The sequence below is a fragment of the Fulmarus glacialis genome, unplaced genomic scaffold (genome assembly GCF_000690835.1).
Source record: "Fulmarus glacialis isolate BGI_N327 unplaced genomic scaffold, ASM69083v1 scaffold13119, whole genome shotgun sequence".
Taxonomy (NCBI): domain Eukaryota; kingdom Metazoa; phylum Chordata; class Aves; order Procellariiformes; family Procellariidae; genus Fulmarus; species Fulmarus glacialis.
The window spans coordinates 14364-35623 of NW_009233933.1; the positions used below are offsets into that span (position 1 = coordinate 14364).

The 21260-nt window shown below is 36.5% G+C and overlaps 1 protein-coding gene across 1 annotated transcript in view; it reads left to right on the forward strand.

Moving 5' to 3' along the window:
* SHQ1 (SHQ1, H/ACA ribonucleoprotein assembly factor) overlaps positions 1-21260 on the forward strand; it is a 52853-nt gene that overhangs the window by 12319 nt on the left and 19274 nt on the right. Inside the window, exons 7-10 of the mRNA XM_009585491.1 lie at positions 5287-5441; positions 7338-7391; positions 10003-10126; positions 17969-18089. Coding sequence (XP_009583786.1) covers positions 5287-5441; positions 7338-7391; positions 10003-10126; positions 17969-18089 — 454 coding nt within the window. The remainder of the gene's footprint in view (positions 1-5286; positions 5442-7337; positions 7392-10002; positions 10127-17968; positions 18090-21260) is intronic.

The window sequence follows — 21260 nt, forward strand, 5'->3', positions numbered from 1 at the left end:
TCTTTTTAGATGTTGTAGAGTCCACATAGGAGAGAGATGTTACCAGCATGTCAGCACTGTGGAAAGTTTCAGTAACCTTTCATACCTTATCAGATAGCAACGAATTCAAGCACAAGAGACAAATCAATAGAAAATCAGCTTCTTTAGTTTAGTTACTTGTTTAAGTTTACAGTATTATTATCAAGTATTTTTAAGGCAGTATCCAGCACTGGAGGAAATGCTGATCGTGAGGAAAGCCTTTGGGCGTCTTTCTAGTCAGAGTAGTGCTGCCTTTCCTCTTTTAATGTCATAGGAAGAGCTTGAAGAGAGACTTGTTAGCTATTGATTTTAATCAGTAGCAAACTTTATTCCTGACTCATCTGCTCTCTGCTGACTAATCTCCTTTTTCTGGTGTTGCTGATTCTTTAACTTACAGGGATAGAAGTACACATTTAAAAACTTTAATATTTGAGCATAATATTTTAGTTAACATTAAAAAAAAAAAGGGGGGGGGTTCAATTCTGCTTAGTTATTTTCCTTCGAGATAGCTGTGGGAATTCAAGACTTGGCTTGACAGAACCATAAGCCAAGGCTCTGCTTTCACCAGAAGGCTAGACCAGCTGATTATCAGAGGTCCTTCCTGACCTATACTTTTCTGTAATTTTCTGAGTCTGACCACTGAGTCAGCTATCTGTCTAGATAGCACACTTTATCTAAGTACCCCTAACACATTTAGAACCGTAAGTGTCATTGAGATACGGATCTTACACTGGCTTCATTTAAGTGATGTGATCGGTAGCGTAAAATATCAGTAGGACTGTAACAAAACACCCTCTAGCTGTCGGACGTCATCCTCCCCTTTAGAGAGTAAACTGTACTTCATTGACAGTCAGGTACTGAAGGGCAATTTGAAATACGTTTATTTTAACATGAGGAATGTCTAGTTTAAAATAAGAAAAGGAGATGATTAAAAAGTAAGGGTAATCTCTATAGTACCATCTAACAGTAACTTTGTATGTGAGATTAATTTGTCTGATTCCTTTAGACATGCATATATTAATACACATACTGTGGCTTGAAGAAGCATGATTTTGGCACTGACAAATGTACAAAACATTTAAAAATCAAACTTAAGGAAAACTTGCAAATTTGGTACTTGATAAGTAGCAGCAGATGCTGCTTTGCATTAGATTGATATTAATTGTTGTACAGGTATTGTTAGATAAAGCATTGGTAACGCAAGTGTACAAAAGTGTACAGGCTTAATATAGCAGAAAATGTAATTACAATTTTACTTGTTCTGTAATCTTACTAGTACGTACTTGTATTTTTGAATTGGGAAAACAAAGTAGGTGGTGGTTTTGATGTGTTAATAACGAGTTTCAGGCCTGGATAATTTTTTACTCAAAAACTTTAAGGAATGCATAGATATTTATTTGTAAAATTGAAGTATTTTCTCCAGAGAGAGAAATTTTATTTAGAACACCTGGCACTTTGCAGTGAGTTAATGAACATCTTGTAACATTTACCTTTGGGAATTGTCTAATCTACCTCTTGTTTGCTGTTGTGTAGTAGACTTGCAATTTCTGTGTTTATGGTCCAGTTGTATATGTTATGATGCTTCAGAGAGTTTGCATTTTAGAGGAAGAAAACTATCTCATATGTTTCATGAACTTCACCAGGAGTTTCTTTGCTTTCTACTTAGAAGGGAAGTATTGTTCACATTTACGTATTCCTCTAGAATGTGGATTTTAGGGAATCTAACAAATACTTGTTAGTAAAACTTCAGAGAGTAAATTTTTTTGCTCTCAGTGTTGGACTGTTTCTTATCTCTGATGATAAGAGAGGTTAATTTTGATCAGCTGTGAGACAAACTTCAGGTTGTAGTCACTGATTAAGAAGAGTGGATTCTCAGTAGTGGATCCAGTACTGAATATAATGAATTTCTGAAGGAGAACAGTTGCATTCCTGATTATGTGTACATCTTGACTGCTAACTGTAGCAAGCACATTGAGGTGGGCCTAGAAATATGGGAGTGCTGGCATAACTGTTTAACAGGTATTCTGTCTGTGACAGATTCTTATTTGCTTTGAAGGAATTAGCAGCTTCCTTGTAACAAACTTCTTCATTACTGTAGTCACCAAAACTGATTTTAAGCTTTATGAATCTGGTCTACTGTAGTAGTCTTTGCTGACAAACTTTTGGCTGTTTGCTTTCCAGAATTTCTTTGCCATCTTTAGCTTCAATTTCACCTCTCCTCTTTAGTGCTTCTCTTCAGGGTGAAAGTGCCACTTGCACATGATTTTATAGTAAATTGTGTTGTACTCCACGAGAGGGTTTTCTAGTGAAAGCTAGCTGAAATTGGAAATGCCTTTTTTCTTTCTGATTGGACCTTCTTCCAACTGTAAACACCCTGTTGTGATACCTTATTAAACCCACCCTACTGTAGCAACTTACAAAGCGGTTTTACGTTATGTGTTTCAGAAACTAATTTTTTTCAAATGTGCTATGACATTGCACATACGGTTTTGTGGATAATTTTAATATGAATGGTAGAGGTGACTCACTGAAGAATCAATGCAATTTAAGAACTTAGAAAGAAATTTGCTGATAGAATATAGATATATCATCTATATTTGTGATTTAAGGGGTAATACTGAACTGCATTGCATTAACAGAAAAACAGAGTTAGAACTGCCATAGTCTTGCTAAATTGTCACTTTGTACTATATCATAGCAAGTGGAAGAGATTGGCTTTCTCAAGATGATATAAAAGCTGGAATTTCTTTTTGTGGGAGCTTGTAAATAAATGGAGCCTGGCTTGACTCCAGAGAAATGTTTAGCTCATCAAGAAGTTTCCATAGGAATTTAAATCAAGTATTTCATGGTTATGAAGCCGATAGAAACATTAAAAAAGTTCATAAAGAAGAAACATTCAAAAATGTTTTTCCTAATTCGTAATTTTATGTCTTGAGATGAGGTGTGTGCATATGTACATGCCTTTGGCATCGCAAACATTTGTTTCAAAACATGTCATAAAATTAGAAAGCTTGTGGAAAGCTCCTGGGATAAAGAAGACCACATGTTTTATAGACGGATTGTATCCCTGAGAATGTGGGTTGTGTAAAATGACGATGAGCAATGTTTGAGGAGAAACATCTATAAGCACACTTGCAGTCGTCATCCTTATGATAGAGAAATGGGCAAGGGGTGTAAAAGGGAACTTGGTTTATTAGGAGTTGTAACCTTTTCTTTCTGTAACCCGTGCTGTAACCCCCCAGCCCCCCGCCGGGGATTTGGCTGCCTGTGTCCCAAAGGTCCAGGGCTCTGGGTTATGTCCAGCTGCATGACCTTGGCTCATGCTGCTAAGAAAGAGCTGTAAGAAGGTCTGCAGAAAATTAAGAACAGTAAAATTGCAGGTAGGATTGTTGAGACAGGATCATCAGTAGCTCCAGGATTCCAGAGGTCAATACCAATGTGGAAGATGCAAAATCCTAAACTGGAAAAACAGGGAATCAAGTTGGGGCAGGAATTGTTGGGTTATCAGGTCAAGTTGTTAGTGCTGATGAAACTGGTGGAAGATGGCGTCTCAGCAATATTCAAGGATCTGTCTCAGGGAGCCACAAAGGCTGACCCTTCCCAGCTGCCTGCCTGGCTAGCAAGGACTCTTCAGGTGCCTTATCAGGAACATATTAATGCTTAGCCAGTATCACATCCTCATCTTAGTGTGTTAACCATTAATTGTGTTACATTTTTAAGTTTGTACATCTTTCCTACAGCTTTTCTCTGCCCCCAGCTAAGTATGCCAGAACATAGTGACTCAAAAAAGGGGTGGTAAAAGAATAATTGAAGAGAGATTTTGATATTAATTGTAAGGTTTTGGTTTTGGTCCCACTCCCCCCCTAGAATAAATAATTAAAATTCAATGAGTTAAGGGATACACCATGTATCTACCCCTGGCACTTAGGGTTTATTTTGGAAGTATAACAAGAGTGTTGCATTAGGCTTGTTCCTGTGTCAGAGAAATCTCCTTCAATGAGTGGTATTTTAAACTCAGGCTGGTTCCAGTGTTACTGGTGCTCGAACAAATCGTGGAGTGGGACTTCCTCAGTGCAGTAAAGGATCAGCTGTCAAGCTAGTAACATTTCTTTCTCCTGTCAAGTCACCTGTGCCTATAACTTTCTTCTGTGATGTGACCAAAATGTGCTCACCACATCTATCCTATTCAGTAAATCAGAGCCTGTTGACATGGAATGCCTGCGCTCCATGCAGCCTGGATGAAAATCTCTTAGCTCTGGCTTCTGGCTGTTTTAATTGTACTAAATGGCTTCTTCATTTACTTTGAGTTTGTACAGAGGTGGCTTCTAGTCAGTTATCTACTTAATCTTTACTGTTATTTCTAGGCAATTCTGCCATCCTTTCTGAAGTTTTTTAAGTACTCTTCAGAAGGGTTACCATTCAATATTCAACCATACCTATCTATGTCTATACCACTGTTTCCTAGAGAAATACTTTGATGCATTGTCACAGCATGCCTGCTATGTTGTTGTTGTCGTCTTCCTTATGCATCCCAAAGAGAAAGTACTGGGTGAAAAGATTCTTTGGGTCAGCTCAGTATAGCCATTCTTAACTAAATGAGGTACACTGAAGATAAGCAAAATATGATGGTCACTGATGGTGGATACCATAGCTCTTTGGAAGGAGATGCAGCTTTGATGCCAACATTAGTGGGGATAGGATTTTGATCTATCTTTGATCTTCCTCAGACACTGGAAGGATGTTATCAGACAGCATAAACGAAGCTCCTAAATCATGCCTAGATGATGAGTCGAAATTGATGAGGCTTGGAAATACAGAATTATACTTTTCCTTTTTTTTCCTTCCCTATTTCTTTAATTCTTACCCTTTTCTACAATAAGAAAATACATTTGTTTTTGTTGTCCTGTTTTCTTACTTTTATCCCTTACAACATAGGTTTAAGAAACTTCAATTTACTCAGACCCTTATCTCGGTATAAGATACCCAGGCATCACAGAAATCTTTGGCACTTTCAGAGGGGTTCAAAATTGCCAGTGTGTACATGCAGTACATTGCAGGGCTGGAATTTGACTTTGAAAGCAATATATCAGAGTTTAATGAAAGTTAAAAATGAAAGTAAGGATGATTTAGGCTTTTTCTTGAGTGATGAGTGACTTGTGATTAGTTACACGCTTCTTTTTAAAGAGATTGTTGAAGTAGTATTACCACCTATTAAAATGAATGTGCCAGCCTTAAATTCATAATCAATTATCCTTTTACTTTTTATAGTTGTCTTTTCTGAGGAAGAGAGAGAACAGCTGAGAAAGTTCACAAATAAATCTTATCTTCTGGATAAAAGAAGCCGTCATCATGTATATCTTGGTTTAATTGATATTCTTCTGGCGTATTGCTATGAAATCTGTGTCAATGAAGGAGACAAAAATGTAAGTTAAAAAAGTTTAAAAAAACCAACCAACCAACGAAAAAAACCCAAAAACCAACCCAAAAAACAATTTAGCATGTTTTAGGAACCTAGTTCTGGACCCTGTACTGTCATTTAGGAAACTTACCTTTTAAAGTGAACTTACCTCCAAGCATTAAAAATATATAATTGAGTAAGTTAAAATGAAAAACTTTGTATCTCTAGATTGCGCTATTGGGATGCATATGGGGGTTAATATGATTTCTAAATACTCTGTTGTTCTGGAGCAGCATTTTAGCTGTAGGAGAGAAGTGGAGTTTCAGGAACTCCAGTTCTGTTTGTTTCTGATTTGTTTTGTGTTGTGATGTGTCTTGATCTCTGTAAATGCAGATTTCACAAAATAATTGTTCTTTTATATTGATGGTTCTTCCTTCTGTTTTTTGGACAGTTCCATAATAGGTATGGTTGTCTGTAATAACACCACTACTGATTTGGATTCTGAAAAAGCATGGGAAGTCATTGAGTCTGTAGGACTGAAAACACGTGTTTAGTGTTTTATATGGGCTGCCATTATATGCCTTTAACAAAACTGATCTTTTTAGGGTTTTTTTGTGTTTGGGATTTTTTTGTTTGTTTGTTTGGTTGGTTTTTTTTAAAGCTTATGCACAGAATATAGAAGGTGTTTCCTGAGGCGTTCTGGAAACTAGAGTGAGGCATTTAAAATTTTTAAAATTTACACACATTTAAAAAATAAAAAAATCCTAATGCAGGTTTTCTTTTTCTAGTATTCAAACACTGGAGGGAAGTAGGAAGCCATATTTCCATTTTCAGGATTCTGATGTTTGCCTATCTGTTACACAAGCAGCAGGCAGCTCTACTTTGTGTTCTGTGTCCTAGGCTTTTTACAGGATATAAAGAATTAAGAAAACAGCAGAAGTTTAGAATGGATTCCATGCTGTTCTGTGAATAGCTTGCCTTTTTGAAATGGACTTGCTTTCCAGATATAACTTTGTGCCTAGCATCTCCTCTGCTGATATTAACCAGTGAGATGTTTTCTCAATGCTTTTAATCAAAATATTGCAACATATAATCAAAATCATTCTGTCTTAATCAGACTGAATTGTGGGGCATGGATTTTAGAATGGCAGGCAGAAACGTCCAGACCTGTTTATTCAACAGAATAATCTAGGATGGTGGTTGTATTGCGTGTTAGTGTTGCACAAAATTGCAAATATGCGAGGAACACAATTGTACAATTCTTTATTGATCTTTGCAATAACTGTATGGTATATGTGGAAAACACACTGTGGGTTCTTTTTCCTTTTTTTTTTTTTTTTTTTTCTTTTTTCCTTTTTAATAGGAAAACCAAGACATTCAGGCCACACAAATCTTTACTAGAGCCAGGATTATAGATCAAGACTTCCTGGCTTTTTGCCCTAATCATCCCACTAGACCGCACTACCACACAAATACTATGAATCTGTCACATTTTAAGAATAATGACATTTTACATGTATTGCTGGCTTTAGAACCCTCTCTGAAAGCCAAAAGGCTTGAGCTGTTTTCATGAAACAAGGCATTTTAGCTTGAGCTTTGTTGATTCAAGTTTCTGTTGCTTGGTGAAAAGGGACAGAATTCCACTAAAATACCGTTTTTCTGTGATTGCTGTTGTATTTTAAAAGCTTTGTGCATGGGCTAGATATTCCCAATACAGAAACCAATTCAGTTATTTAACATCTGCGTTGCAATATAATTTTTAATGCTGTCCTGTGGCCATTTCAATGCACATAACATAATTGCTGCTTCATATTCACAAAGGTTCTTAAATTGCTGCCAGAATGTTACCTTAAATAGTTTGCCAGCAGTCTTGAATGTTGAATTAGATAATACTTGTTTTACGGTCTCCTCTTAAAATCAGGTTGAATCATCTTGGAACGTCAGGAAACTGAGTGCAACATTGTGCTGGCTGGAGGTAAGTTAAAATTTAAATTTTGCATCATGTGTTTGCTGTATTATTTGTTTTTGGTGTTGTATGTTGCTTTTGTGGAAAGCTTACTCTTTCAGTATTGAAGATGAATTAAGTGTATGTCCTCTTTTTAATAAATGTTACAAGAAATTGATCGTGACTTCTGGGCTCCCAGCTACTAGTAGCCTCAAGAAGATGGAGTATGACCTCTCATCTGTCTGGGTGCTGGGTCTTCTTCTGGCCCATTCTGGAAAAGCTATGGATAGGCACTACGAAAAAACTGCTCGTCTGCACACTGTCCCTAGCTCCTGGGCTTGATTCACAAGTCCTGACCTTTATTTAGGAAGTAACTGTAATTATTGCTCACATATGTCCACAGTATGTATGCAACTCTATGCTTAGGGCAAGAAGATACAGCTTTCTTGCTCCTTGATCAGAAGTCGTAGATATCTTCCTGTTTAACTGGCTAAAGCATGTTAAAATAGAAAGGGCATAAAGGGCATAAAAAGCAGGGAATGTAATTTCTTAGTGTTCTTGTGTCCTTTAAGTCCTACCTCAGATATATGTTTTAATAACTTCTGAAGATGGCAGGCCTTTATAAAGCAGCTTATTGTTCACTTCTGGGGGTTTTGACTGCTGAGCCTTTCTTCAGCCTTCCTAGTTCATCATTCTGCACTTCTAGCTTGCTCTTTTTCTTGGCTGCAAATCAGGTGGCTTCTGGCTTCTCCTCCACTCTGCTGTGTGGCTTCAGAGTACGTTGGAGAGTTGAAGCCCAGAAGTAAATGCAAACCCAATGATAGGAAAAGCTCTTAGAACTCAATCAAAAAGTGTTTTGTTTTTTTTTTCACCTGTCATGGAGAAGCTGAATTCCATATTCTTGTAGCAAAAACACCTCAGTTCTGTAGTTGCAGAACTCTTGTCTCATTAAGGCTTAATGATAGTGTGATCTTTCAGACATGTGCTAAATACTTTTGTTTCAGGTTTCTTGTAGAGTTAGTGGACGTGTGTTGCTTTACCCGCGCCCTTCTTTTCAGTGTTATTGCTACATCCTGATTTGTTTAGTTGCTGCTAGCCCTTTGAAACCAACATAGACTAGAGGAAACAAACTGAATTCTATTCTCCGCACTTTCAGATTGTTTACTGAAAGCACACAGGCCTGTGTAATTAAGTTGTTACAGAGCTGGAAGTGGAAGGGACTTAACCTGGCCTGTAATCCACTATTTCTTACGATGGCGGCAAGCTAGAAAGGACTGTACTGTCCTCATTCCTGAAATTACTGAGCCAAGTCTCAGTTTGCAGAATCAAAAATGAAATTTGACAGGATTTTTGGGTTCAGTCCTTCAAACGTTTCTAGTAGTGGTGAATGTTATATTCAGTAATAACTTGTTCTGTGACAACTGATTTTCTAGATCAGTTAGTTTTAATTTGTTTCCAGTTGAATGTTCTGCAGTAGCAAGTCACAAAGGAGTGCAGCTAAAATGCAGTGATTGCCTTAACTCTACAATTTTTTTTCAGATCCATATCCTAACATAGTGAAGGTTTTCTGCATGTGGTTATCCTATAATATAGCAGTTCTTGGCGCAGCCTGTGCCAACAGTATATTTCACACCCAGAAAATTCAGTCTCCTGGCACCAAGCTGTTAATAACTCTATCTGTTATACAAACCATGTAGAGGCGGGTGTTTTCATCAATCTGTAAACAAAATTGCCTCAGCTATGGTTTGTTTGAACTGACTGCCATTTTGCTGTGCATGACATGTACACACCTTAGACTCTAAATATTAAATAACAAAACATAAATTATTTAAATGCTTACCAGCGATCCATTAAAATGAAAAATGGGTTGAGGTAGTCATATAATGCAAAAAAAGTGCTGGCTGTCAGCAAAGCGTTTTTATTAATTTTAGTAAATTGAGAGTTCAAGATGAAATAGGTATTTTTATTTGAATTAATAAATGGAATATTTTGTTTTTAGAAGTGAAAGCTGGAAAGGAAATCACTCTCTTAGTCTTTAATAACTCATTAATGCCTCTGGCCTGAGTAAATTAGAGGTCTTCCTCACTCGTAAAGGACGACAATGAACTACTTTCCCTAAGCAGATATATTTATCCCTGTCTTGAATATCTACAATTTTCATGAAAGGCAGAGTCATGTATCATTTTTAAAGATCTTATATGTACACATGTATTTTGTTAATATCATGTGGTTTTAATTTTTCTTTATTCTTAAAAGGCTTTTTATAGCTTCCCCTTAATACATATAATATTGTGGGACAGATATAATTTATTGCTTTAATCTAAAGAATGGCAAAGTCTTGAGTTAGATGTTTTATTCTAATGTTCTCTACATTCTTTTTTTAATTCAAAACTACTAAAACGTATAAGACTTATGTTACTCTGCCATGCAAACTAAATGTGCAGTGTCCTGTTTCTATTTAATGTGATGATTTCCATATCTATTAAAATACAGATTTTTAGATGCATAAGATATAAAAATGTGCTTTTTTTCCTTATTCTGCTATGACTTTTTTCCTTAAAGGAAAACAAACAAACAAAAAACTAATTCTTTGTATTGAAAAGCACACAGACTAATTCGGATTTTTCACTGATACACACAGAGTTTCACTAGCATTCATGATGTCCTGGTATCTTTTGGAAGAAGAGTGCTATGCTATCCCCTACACAGACATTTTGGATTAGTGACACGTGCCTTCAGTGATACAGTCATGATACTGCAACTAGGTAAGTTTTTTAGGGATTGGAGGTGATGCCTATATAGCCACATTGTTTGTATGTCTGGGTTTTTTAATAACTTTTGAATCCTTTGGCCAGTTTCACTCAAACTTGATAGATACTGACATTTCTGGACATCTTGTGGTTTCGTGAAAATGGGGCTGGGGAGAGAAGAGGACAAAATTAGTGTTCTTACCAGGAAAAAGCCCCTGAAGCAACTCACTTTATTACCCAGCGGATAATACATGCAGTTGTGGTGTAAGTTCAGCTGTATTATTCACACCAGAAAATCTACACAGGAGAAATGTTATGAATGTGTCATCCTTAGAAAAATCTTTGATCAGATCTTGTATCTTGATAAATCAGGATAGTCCAACCATGATTTGTAAAGGTTTAGGGGAAAGGTCTTTAAAGTATTTTTTTCTATACTGTATTTGTCTGTAAAGAGATTTTTCTGTTGGAAAAGAACATTTTAATGAAACTTTCATTGCAGTAGGTTAGATACTATAATTTTTTTTAGACCCTATTCTAAAGGTGTCTAAGTTTTTATTTCAAAGCAGGGTCACTTACTGTTACAATACAATAACGCAGTCCCGTTGTTTTCTGTTGCTCTTTCTGTTCTTTAATTACCTGACAGAAACCCTGTTAAAAAAGATTGGAAGGATTTCTGATAACTTCCATGATTTGTCTCCATCTAAGGGAAGTTTTTAAAGTATCATCGTTGTCAATTGTTCCAGCTCTTCTGTTTGATTAAGTTCTGCTCATCATGGTTTTACAGTCACAGATCTGGGCAGCTTCCCTGCATGATTTACTATTTGGAAGAACTATTGTTTTAATTTAACCCTTGTCAGTGATGTTAGGATTTTGACAAAAAGGAAGCCTACCCTGATGTTGAATTCCTGCTCTCCTTGCCAGTTTCTTTTTCTGGAATTAGATGTGTTGTTTTGGGTTTTTTTTTTTAAACTGAGCCAGTCCATTAATTATTTTCTTTTTTTCCTATTCAAAATGTGTTTGACATCTAGCCATCTCAATTCCTGAACTGTTCCATTGTGTGTGCCAGTTTAGTATTGCCATACAGAATCACACATATGAGGGCAAGGGGTAGTTTTGTGGTTCATATTCAGTGTGACAGTTCTTTGTAGGATTAAGGCAAAATGGTTGAGATGACTCTGTGGTAAATCCAGTGGTAGTCTGGAAAGAACAGAAATCCTGAATTTGTATCAGCATCAAAACTTGTTTTGCATCGTTGTTCTTTTAGTACTTCACATAAAATTTTTCTCTCTTAGGAGCAGAGGCCAAAATCTCTGACTTGCGTATGTTATCTTAGTTCTCTGCTGGTTATTAGGAAAATAAGACAGTTCTAAGTAACAGCCAAGTAGAGCTGTTAATGAAAAAAACAAGCATTGCCTACCATGAAAACTATTCTGTTGAAAAATAAATAAATAATAATTTAAAAAAAATACAAAAAACACTTTAGAATAAAAAACTGACTACACACTACATATTTGTAGTTTTGTTTTGTTTCACGTTCAGGAGTGGAGCTGTCATAATCATTTTAATGACTGCAAATCATTCTTTCAGCAGCGACATTCTTTTTATCCCTGTTTATCCCAGACAGCTTTCATGTAACAGCACAAATTTTCAAACCTCTGGTTATTCCAGCTTCATTTGTGCAGTTGTACACAACCATGTTTATATTTTGGGTTGCTAAAGTTACTTGCAACTTTTCTGTTTACTATGAGTTACTAATTTCAAAAAAAGCATTCAGTGTTAGATTTATTTTTTTTTTTTTGGACAGAAGAATCACTGAGAAGCAGCACTTTGGCTGGATTATTTTCAATGCTTGTGAGTTGCAGGATTAAAAAAAAAAACAAAACACAAATGACAATATTAATCTCTACTACTGCCAAAAACCTCTGATGATTCAAAATACATTTACGTTTTAACAGTCGGGTAGTGAAGTTTTAAGGGGAGGATACACGCTGTCCCTCTTCACTTATCTCCACTGGCTTATGCTGCTGTTCATAAGTGTGAAAAAATAAAATTCTGATAACAAAACTGAAATCATACAGTGCTGCCAGCCTTTTAGATTTGTTTTTCTTAAGAGGATAGTACATGAGAGGTGGGCTATTTGCTTTTCTTTTAATGTTGTGATGGAAAATGGTATTGGAGTGAACATTCAATGACGTAACAAAATATTTTCAGTAGTTTGGTAAGGGAGGTGGCATCTACAATAACTGTTTGTCAGGTTTCCTGCTCCATCCTTCTACTTTGGACATGTGGCTGCTGTTGCCTCCTTACCCTCTGCTTCCAAAACACAGTGGCCCCAGTAGTGCTTACTGTCGTGGTCTCCCTGTGTCGGCCATGATGGTCTTGCTCCAGCACCAAAGTCCCCGTCTTCTCTGGAGGAGTAGTTTGGGTACGCTCACTCATTCTCTACTGGGACGGGAGATAGGCTAGCCTTAGTTTTTCTTACCTTAGTGGTCTGCATAAAAATTACTGCCATAAGCTTTAACAGAAATTCAGCTTTATTTAGTTAATGGTTAGAATGGTTTAGAAGCAGTGGAAGAAGTTAAGAAATGCAGCAGACCTGGCTTCATTCTGTGCGTGTCTGTGCTGTGCCGGTTGCCTGGGAAACGGTGCAGGATGGGGCGACCGTCTGCCTCTGCAGAGCTGGCCGTGGATCTTCAGGATGCTGAAAAGGCACGTGCAAGCCTCAAGAAAAGAGAATGCATGCCCATTTCAAATTGAGTTGTTAATAGTGGAGAGGAGGACACTGTCTTGAGTATGAGCCATGATAATCTCCAGGTACTGCCTGGGAAGCAGACACAAATATATTACTTCCTTCGTGTGGACATAAATCTATTGGGAGGGGCATTAGCAAATTAGCCGTGTAATGATACAAGTAATGGTGATTAATGTTAACTTTTGAAAGTTCTGGGGTTTGTGTATCAAATTAGCATTTACTATTATGGTGTGTGTATAGTGTGAAAAGTGCTAAGTTTTTAAAATAGCCAACTACCAAAGAATTGGGAAAGATACAAAATGGATGTATTACCTGTCTATAATCAGAAAATGGGGGGAAAAAGTGTGTGTCTATGTATTCTTAAAAGAAATGGATTTGTAGATAATGCTTCTACTGCCAAGACATATTTGTTCAGTCAAAATGTTTCCTTCTTCTAACTTCAGTGGAAGTTGAGCCATGCTTTTGGGGAATTTCTGTTTTTACAAAATACTTAGCAAACTATGCAATGTGCAAAGCATAGTAGTTAGATAGCATTAAATACTCTGTTATCCTCTTTGTTTACTGGAAATGATGCCTCACCAGTTTGGCACTGTATTGCAATAGATGTGTGATGAACGTAGGTGAAAATGACTGTCAAGTAAACAGATAATGAATTCAGTTAAATAGTACCTCAAAACTATTCCTTTTCATGTAGATGCAAGAGGACCGGTGTTTAACTTAAAGGAAGAATCGGTCTGAGTTGACCTCATCCTGACTTGAGGTTTCTTTCAGGATGCTGGTAACAGAATTTGGGACATAGTATAATATGATGTTTTGATAATAATAGTAAGCACAGTAAACTAATTTATTTTAAAATGGTAAAGAATTCTGATGGGACTGAATTGTTATGCCTCAAGTTATGTGACTTGACTTAAAATTAGTGCTACGTTGGTGGATCGCTTCCAAGGTACAGGATACTGCATTTTTAAGCTATTAAGGATCCTTGTGTGTGGTTGAAACACTTTATTTTTAATTAAGACTTCCTGCCAAAGTGTTGATTGTGAGATGAATGCATTAAGTATCACTTGTATCACTGATTAATGTTGAGGTCCTCGGCAGATTTTTTCATATGCTGTTTTAGTGATTTATAATACTTAAAATACTTCAGCAAAACTGTTCAAAATTCAGCGTAGTTATCTAGGATATCTGTATTTATCTGCTCTTTGGATAGGATTAAAAAAGGGAATGAAATGCAGTGGTACATCCAGCTACAATGCTATTTCTAACAAAATGTATGTACTGCATTTGACAGTTGACTAACAAAAATGTATCAGGTGTGGTTTTTATGTAAATATATGGAGCCCTTTTTCTTTTCAGTAGACCTGTAATAAGTAAGTGGTGTGGCTGGTTCTGTCAGTATTTACTGACACTGTGTTACCATTGCGTAATACTGATTTGGAAGTTATCGTCTATGAGCTAAATAATAAAGAGAAAACTCATTTGTGCTCTTTTCTGCGACATAAAATATGGTTTGCTTCTTTCCATACAGCAGTTAACACTAACAGATTTAGGATGATATGATTATCCATTTAAAAAAGATAGTACTGTCGCCTAGCTGGCTAAGTTATTACCAGGAGGTTTCGTTTAAAAGTCTGTAAGAATTCTTTTCTTGTTTTTAAGAATACTGTTCTCACTTTTTAATGAGACAGTAAAGTTCAGTTTATCTTTAGATGAATGCTCCTCCTCCTTGAAAATGTGGAAAAACATTTAGAAGTCTGCAGGAACAGTAACTTAATGTAAAATAGAATGATGGGACTACTAATTTCCTTTGCTTCCAAATACTGAGTGTGAAAGCTGGTAGAATTTCATGATGGTGTAAAATCAGTAGGTTGTTATATCAAATGGCAGATACAGAGCTAGGGTCAAATTGTATCCTTTTTTGAACTAATCTGTGGAAAGAGGACTGAATTTCTGAAACTGTAGAATTAACGCTGTGGACTGTTACCTACCAGCTGTCATAGCAATGAACTCCAGAAGAATCCAGTGATCTGCAGACATATGCTCTGACTTTTACGATTTTTTCCTTGTCTGCTCAGCCACTCTGCTGCTTTTCCTCTGAAGTTGCAACTCATCCTCTCCCCAACAGCAACGTAATGATTTTTAATGGCAGGAAAAGAAAACCACCTTTGTCTCAGAAAAACAATGATTTTTTTAGATTTGATACCCCATCTTGCAATGTATCCCAATTTCAAGTTGGTTGTAATCCTCCTTTACCTCTAACACAGATCTTCACGCCAAAAAATAGAGGGTATTAAAGTCTGTCTTAAGTCATATACTTTTAAGTTCTACATCTTAAATTTTAATAGCTTAGAAGACCAAATATTTTTGATTCTATTACAGAAGTTGGAATCTTATAACCAGTTGTTTTTTTGAATAATCAGGAAATAGTATCTATATGTAAAATAGTATCTGTTAAAAAAAAAAAAACAACAAACAAAAACAATACAAACACAAAAAAACCCCAAAAAAACCCCACACCTGCAGAGCATTTATTCATCAGTATAATGTAGAGCTGTAACTTTACATGGAAGATAGCAAAAACTGACTTAAAAATAAATCATTCATATTTCCTGAGATTATTATCAAAGTTTCTTGTGCCTGCTCTGAAACATTTATTGCTGTTTTCCTAAATAGACGATTTTTCTTCTTCACCCTTGAACTTAAGTGCTTGCCTCTCTAAGCTATGTGAAGAAAATGAAATTGGTTGTCCTAGGAATAGAAGATAAAGACATGCCATGGCTTTCTTAACTCCAGTATATAGTGAATTTTAAAAAATGACAATCCTAAAGCTACAAAAGAAGTAAGACTTTTAAAACTAGCATATTTTAGGTTTGCTTTGATAGACAACCTTTCAGTGAGTTGGACTGAAATAACTGCCAAAAAAGCCCCTAGCCTGTTTGTCTTTTGGCTTCATCAGTTCTCTGATCCAGTTCGCTGTATGGTTTCACGAATACTTGCACTTTCACGAATACTTGCACAAAGAGCTGTAGAAAAGAGGGAGGCAAAGGAGTGCAATAAAGAGTACTTAAGCCAGGGTAAGTAATAATATTACTGAATATATAACCACAGCCTGGAAGTTAAGACCAGATGTCTACTGAAGACAGAAGTAGATATCCAAAGACAGAACCTACGGTTTGGAATTTCGCAGAAATAGGCCAAGAATCATCTGTGTGTTATTGAATATCCTACATTAAGGCTTAAATAGAATAGTGTTTGCTCTTTCACTCTTACTTTTTATGCCTGTGGTAAGGAGTTGAATATGGTTTTGTATAAAGACTTCTTGTTTATAGGGTGCATGTATAAGACGCATATTCTGAAAGCAGAAGTTTGGTAGTTTACTGTGCTCCGTGAGTTTGCCTGTATGTAGGGTTCCCTATATTATTAAGTCTGGCTAGATTTGCAACCTCTCTGATTAGAGGCCCATTAAGCTACTATAATCTAAAACTGTAATTTATAAAGAAAGACTACTTTTTATTGAGAATTAGTGTTATAGTCACTAATTTACATTGTTACTTGGCAGATGTTGTAAATGGTTCAGGATGGCAGCTTGACAGCTAGGACCTTAAAAAATTAGCAAAATTTTAATTCCACGTATCATTTCTTTTTAAAAGAGCACACTTCTTTTAGTCAAAATAGTTAAGTTTGACAAGCTTGGCTTAACAAGCGTTGATAGTGATACAATCTAAAAGTTCATCAGTTATATTTGGGATTTTATGTTTTCTTCTGCATTCTTTTCTGACACTTCTTCAATTGCTCTCTTCCAAACCAGGGGGTTTTTGCAATTCTGTTTGCCATGGCTTTTTACTCTCCAGGTTCTTTCTCCTTATTGTCATCTTCCACATCCTCTAACTTTCATTCTGTCTATATTTTTTTCAGCATGGATTACTTAAAAACAAACAAACAAATTTTGTGCTTGAACAGCAGGGGGAGTTCTGATCTTTTTTTTTTTTTTTTTTTTTTTTTTTAAAAATCTGTAAAATGTAATTTCATCCATGTTCAGGTTTCATAGCCTAGGAGGAGCCAGCCTCTTGGGAGAGGGTTATTAGATTTCATTTGCAGTAGTGGCTGTTTTCATTTGAATGTTTTGGGTTTTTTTCTCCCCCATTAAACAGTGAAAATAATTTTTTTCTTTTTAGTGTTCCAGCACTTAACCCTTTAGGAATTTTCATCAGAAAACTAAGGGAGGAGGTTCCAGCTAATTGCAGGTTACATTAATCAGTTCTCTTCTTCATAAACAACGGTTGCATATGAAGAAAATTAAACTGACGACAGAAAGATTTCTGGGTATGGAATGAGAAAGTATTCAAGTTTTTAATCTTTTACTGCATTTATCAACTGTATGTCAAATGGCACCTTCTTGAGCCTGAAGTGAGTTTTTCTTCTGGGGGCTCAATTTGCCAAATTATTCTGTAACTATCAGAAGTAGGAAAAGTTCTGCTTAATTTAAGGCAATGGTTAGATGTTAGGTGATGGTATCGCTTACATGGGTTTACACAATTGCTGTGGCTCCTGTGTGCTTGACCCTGCTGTGGGCTGTGTGTTCCCAACACACAGCACAGGTATTATTTTCCAGCACAGGTATTTGTGTAGGCATACAGGGAAATAGGTTTTCTCTTTCTTCAGGTAAATGATGCGGTGTAACTTTTTGTTATTTGCAAATTACTTTTCAGCTTGTCTCCCCCTCCCCCCCCCCCCCCCCCCCCCTTTTCTTCATCCCCATATGGTTCACTGTGTGACTGTGCTAAAGTTCGGGCCAGCACAGCTCAGAGAGAAGTGGAAAAGCTGGGGGAGGGGGCTTCTTCAACTGTAGAGAATTACACGCATGACTATGTCTTGAGGCTTTAGTCTTGCAGAGAGATTCCTGCTAAATTCAGAGGCTCCACATCCACATAGATGTGGATACTGAGGGACATAATCATCTTATTGCTGTTCTGAGACTGTGAATCAACTTAAAGTTACAAGATGATTGTAGATCGCATGGTTATTAAAGCCACAAAGGTGAGAAGATGATAAAGATTATCTATTATGATTTCTAGTGAATTATAAAAATAAAAATCTATTTCCAGGAAAAGCTGCAGTTTTGAAGTGTCTGCTGGACATTCACAAGATTTTTATGGAGAATGACCCTGCCTACATCCTTAATGATCTCTTCATTGCAGACTATTGCATCTGGATTCAAAAAACCAGGTAAGTTCCTAGGTAGTTATTGATGTGGGAAATGTTTTTAGCATACCTCATCTATCAACAAGTATCAGTAAAATCAAAAGAAATGCTATCTCCTATAAATGGAAGTGTGATCAGTCTTTTTCATTTAGTAACCTTGGCTATCCAGCTGCTGTTACTACATCAGTGAAGACACTTAATGCATTTTTTTTAGGTAGTGACATCATTGGAGAAGGGAGGGAGGAATTGCATTTTAAATAAAAATGTGAATTTTCATTAATATATTAATGGTTTGGGGGGAAAAAACAGCTTCTGGGGAATTTTCATTCCATTGTGATCTTTCTTAGGAACAAAAATGTTTATATAGCACTTAAGTAACATTAGGAAAAAGGTAGGAAACAACAACCAGTTCAGGATTGAATTTATAACTTCCAATAGAATTGACAACTTTCAATTCTGGTCAGAGCACATGCGAACCATTTACATCTGTATGAAACAGTTGATTTATGGACTGTAGCAGTTGATTAATAATAATTGATTATTAACACCAGAGTGAGTGTCACAAATCTGTGTGCTGTGTACTCTTGCCCAGCTCACTCTCCCTGGCAATGTGCTTTGGCTTCTGCTTCACTTGAGAGGAAACAGTGACTCTGCCACTTCCAGGCAAAGTCCCTACACTTCACCACTTCTGTGTCTCGCCTGTGTTCTTTCAATGGAGTCAGCATGGCTTTACGTATTTCCAGAGTCTTGGGAGCTTTGCAGCCAGACAGGTTAGAAGTATCAGCATGCTTTAATGGTTTAAAAACAAAAGTATTGGTAGGAAAACAGTGAGAAATGGATTAAATGAACAAAGCAAGCTGCGTGTTCAAATCTAACTAAGATTTCTTGTCAGTTCTTGTCAGATTTATTCTATTTTTCATACAGCTTTTGGTTTTTCTCCCTCACTTTTTATGTCTTCACAGCCTTCTCTGAAGGCCCACAAAAGTACGTGTATGAGTTGCAAGTAATATTTCTCTGAAAAGAAAGGCCTGACTAATAAAACACAAAAAATGCCGTTGTCATATTTGTTAATATAGCAACATACTGACTCGTAAAACAGTGGTTAAAAATAGTCTTTGTATTCCAGTTCACAATTTAATGAGAGACTGTGGGAGAAAAAATAACTTCTTAAGTACACAAGACACAAAAAGCAGTGAGGGGGTATAGAGAGAACTTGGTAATAATCATGATCAGAAAGGAGAATATGAAAGAGAATTGAGCCAGCTTGCATAGGCTGTATATTTAGGTGTAACCTTATCGGCACTTCTTAGAGAATTAAAGGCCTTCAATTCGTAGCTGCTTATTACATGTTGTAGATATTGTTGATTCTTACTCTTCTCTGTATGCTTTCAGTGACTATTTTACTACAGGAAAACAATGCACAAAATATTCTAAAGCAACTACAGGTCTTTCCAAACCTTTTGATTCATCAATCCTAATTAGTTACAGGAACAGCCAGTTCATTTTACACTGTCATTTTTGAGGAGGCCTTTTTTGGCCACAACTCAAATACAAGTATAGGGAAATTCATGTTCAGGTTGAAGTTGAGTTGAAAAAGTGCAGTAAATGAAGGAGGACAAAGTTGTTTTCATCCATCTTTCACGAAGAAATGAGTCATAAGACAGTAATATCACTGCTGCCCATATCAATGAATATAATGCCTAGCAAGTCAATCATAAAAACCTGGGCTTTCTTTAAATACAGCAGAGGAAAATGTATGGTAGATATAAGTGACTGATACATTAACACATTTACTCCCAGACGCATACATTATGTACCAGTTAAGCAGAACTGACAGCTTCTGGAAAGAGGGCAATTAAGCTATCTTATTGTGATAACGACACGGCACAATAGTTGTCTGTCATTAGGAGAACAAGAGAAAGAGGAACTGCAGAAACCATTCCTATTTTTAGGGTCTGAATCGGGAAAGCATTTAAGCATATGCTTAAGATATTCCTGTTCAGTTTAGCAGTGAAGCATGTGCTTGAAGTTAAGCATGTGCGAAGTAAACAGGAACACTTTGTTTTTTCCCTCCCTGTTGAAGGGAACAACAAAGTTCACTTGTCAATCAGAAAGTACCTTAACAGATACAGAAATGGGTGGCGACTTGTCTGTTAAGAACAAGGGTTCCCAGCTCCCCAAGGTGAGTAAGGCATCTGGAGAGGGGGGTGGTACATCTTCCATTCCAGGGGAAGAAGGTTATAACATCCCTCTGGTAATTGCCTTTGTGGTGAAAGAGTTTTGGGAGGGGAAGGTATTTATAGGTATTTTTGTGGTGGTCTTTCAGTGAAGTTATTTGCGTGTCTGATCAGTCTGGATACTTTCTCTGTTTTGTTTCTTAGCTATTCTTTGCTGCATGCAAGCTTCATTAACTTTCTTTGTCTCTATTTTTCTCCTGTCTTTTCATAGCTGTAGTCCCAGGGTGCTCTCAAAATCTGTGGAGGGTTTTTCTTTTCTTCCCCTCTTTCTAATGGAGGTTGGGGCCTCTTTGTTTAAACACTTAAAACAGACTGTAGGTTCTTTTTAGTGAAGAATCTGGACACTTTAAAAACAGCTGGAAGCAAGCTTTTTAGCTTACCTGTACTAGCAGAGAAAAGTCTGGGAGCTGTAGGTTTAGAAAAAAAGTTTGGCACGGGCAAAGATGTAGTGGATGTGTCAAGTGGTAGTAAGCATACAGTCCTATTCCAGATTAAGCCTGCAGGAGAGGAACACTACTGGTAGTAGCTTTTAAATATTCAATGTGGAAACAAAAACTTTATAGCCAACAATGTGTCAATAGCTGATTACAAATTTGGTTTGAGATCATAGTTTGGCTGTGGCTAAATTAGATGAATAAGTGAATGTGTCACTAGGCTGGCAAAAGATGATTTATTCTAAGCACAATGTATCTAGAATTGGAAATTGTTAAACTGCTGAATAAAAGACATGCAGGTGGCTAATAGTCAATTGGATATGGTGAGTATAATCTAGTTCTTTAATTCTAAGGATTTTTTTCAGATAAATTATTTCGTTCAGGTACCTATTATTAAGAGAAAAGTAGATTCCTAGAAGTCTTAGACAATGCAAGATATTAGCAAGTGTAGCTAATATCTTCCTGTTTGCAATCTTAAGGCTAGTTTTACCCGCTTTGTAGGTTTCTCGTATCTCTTGGAGAGA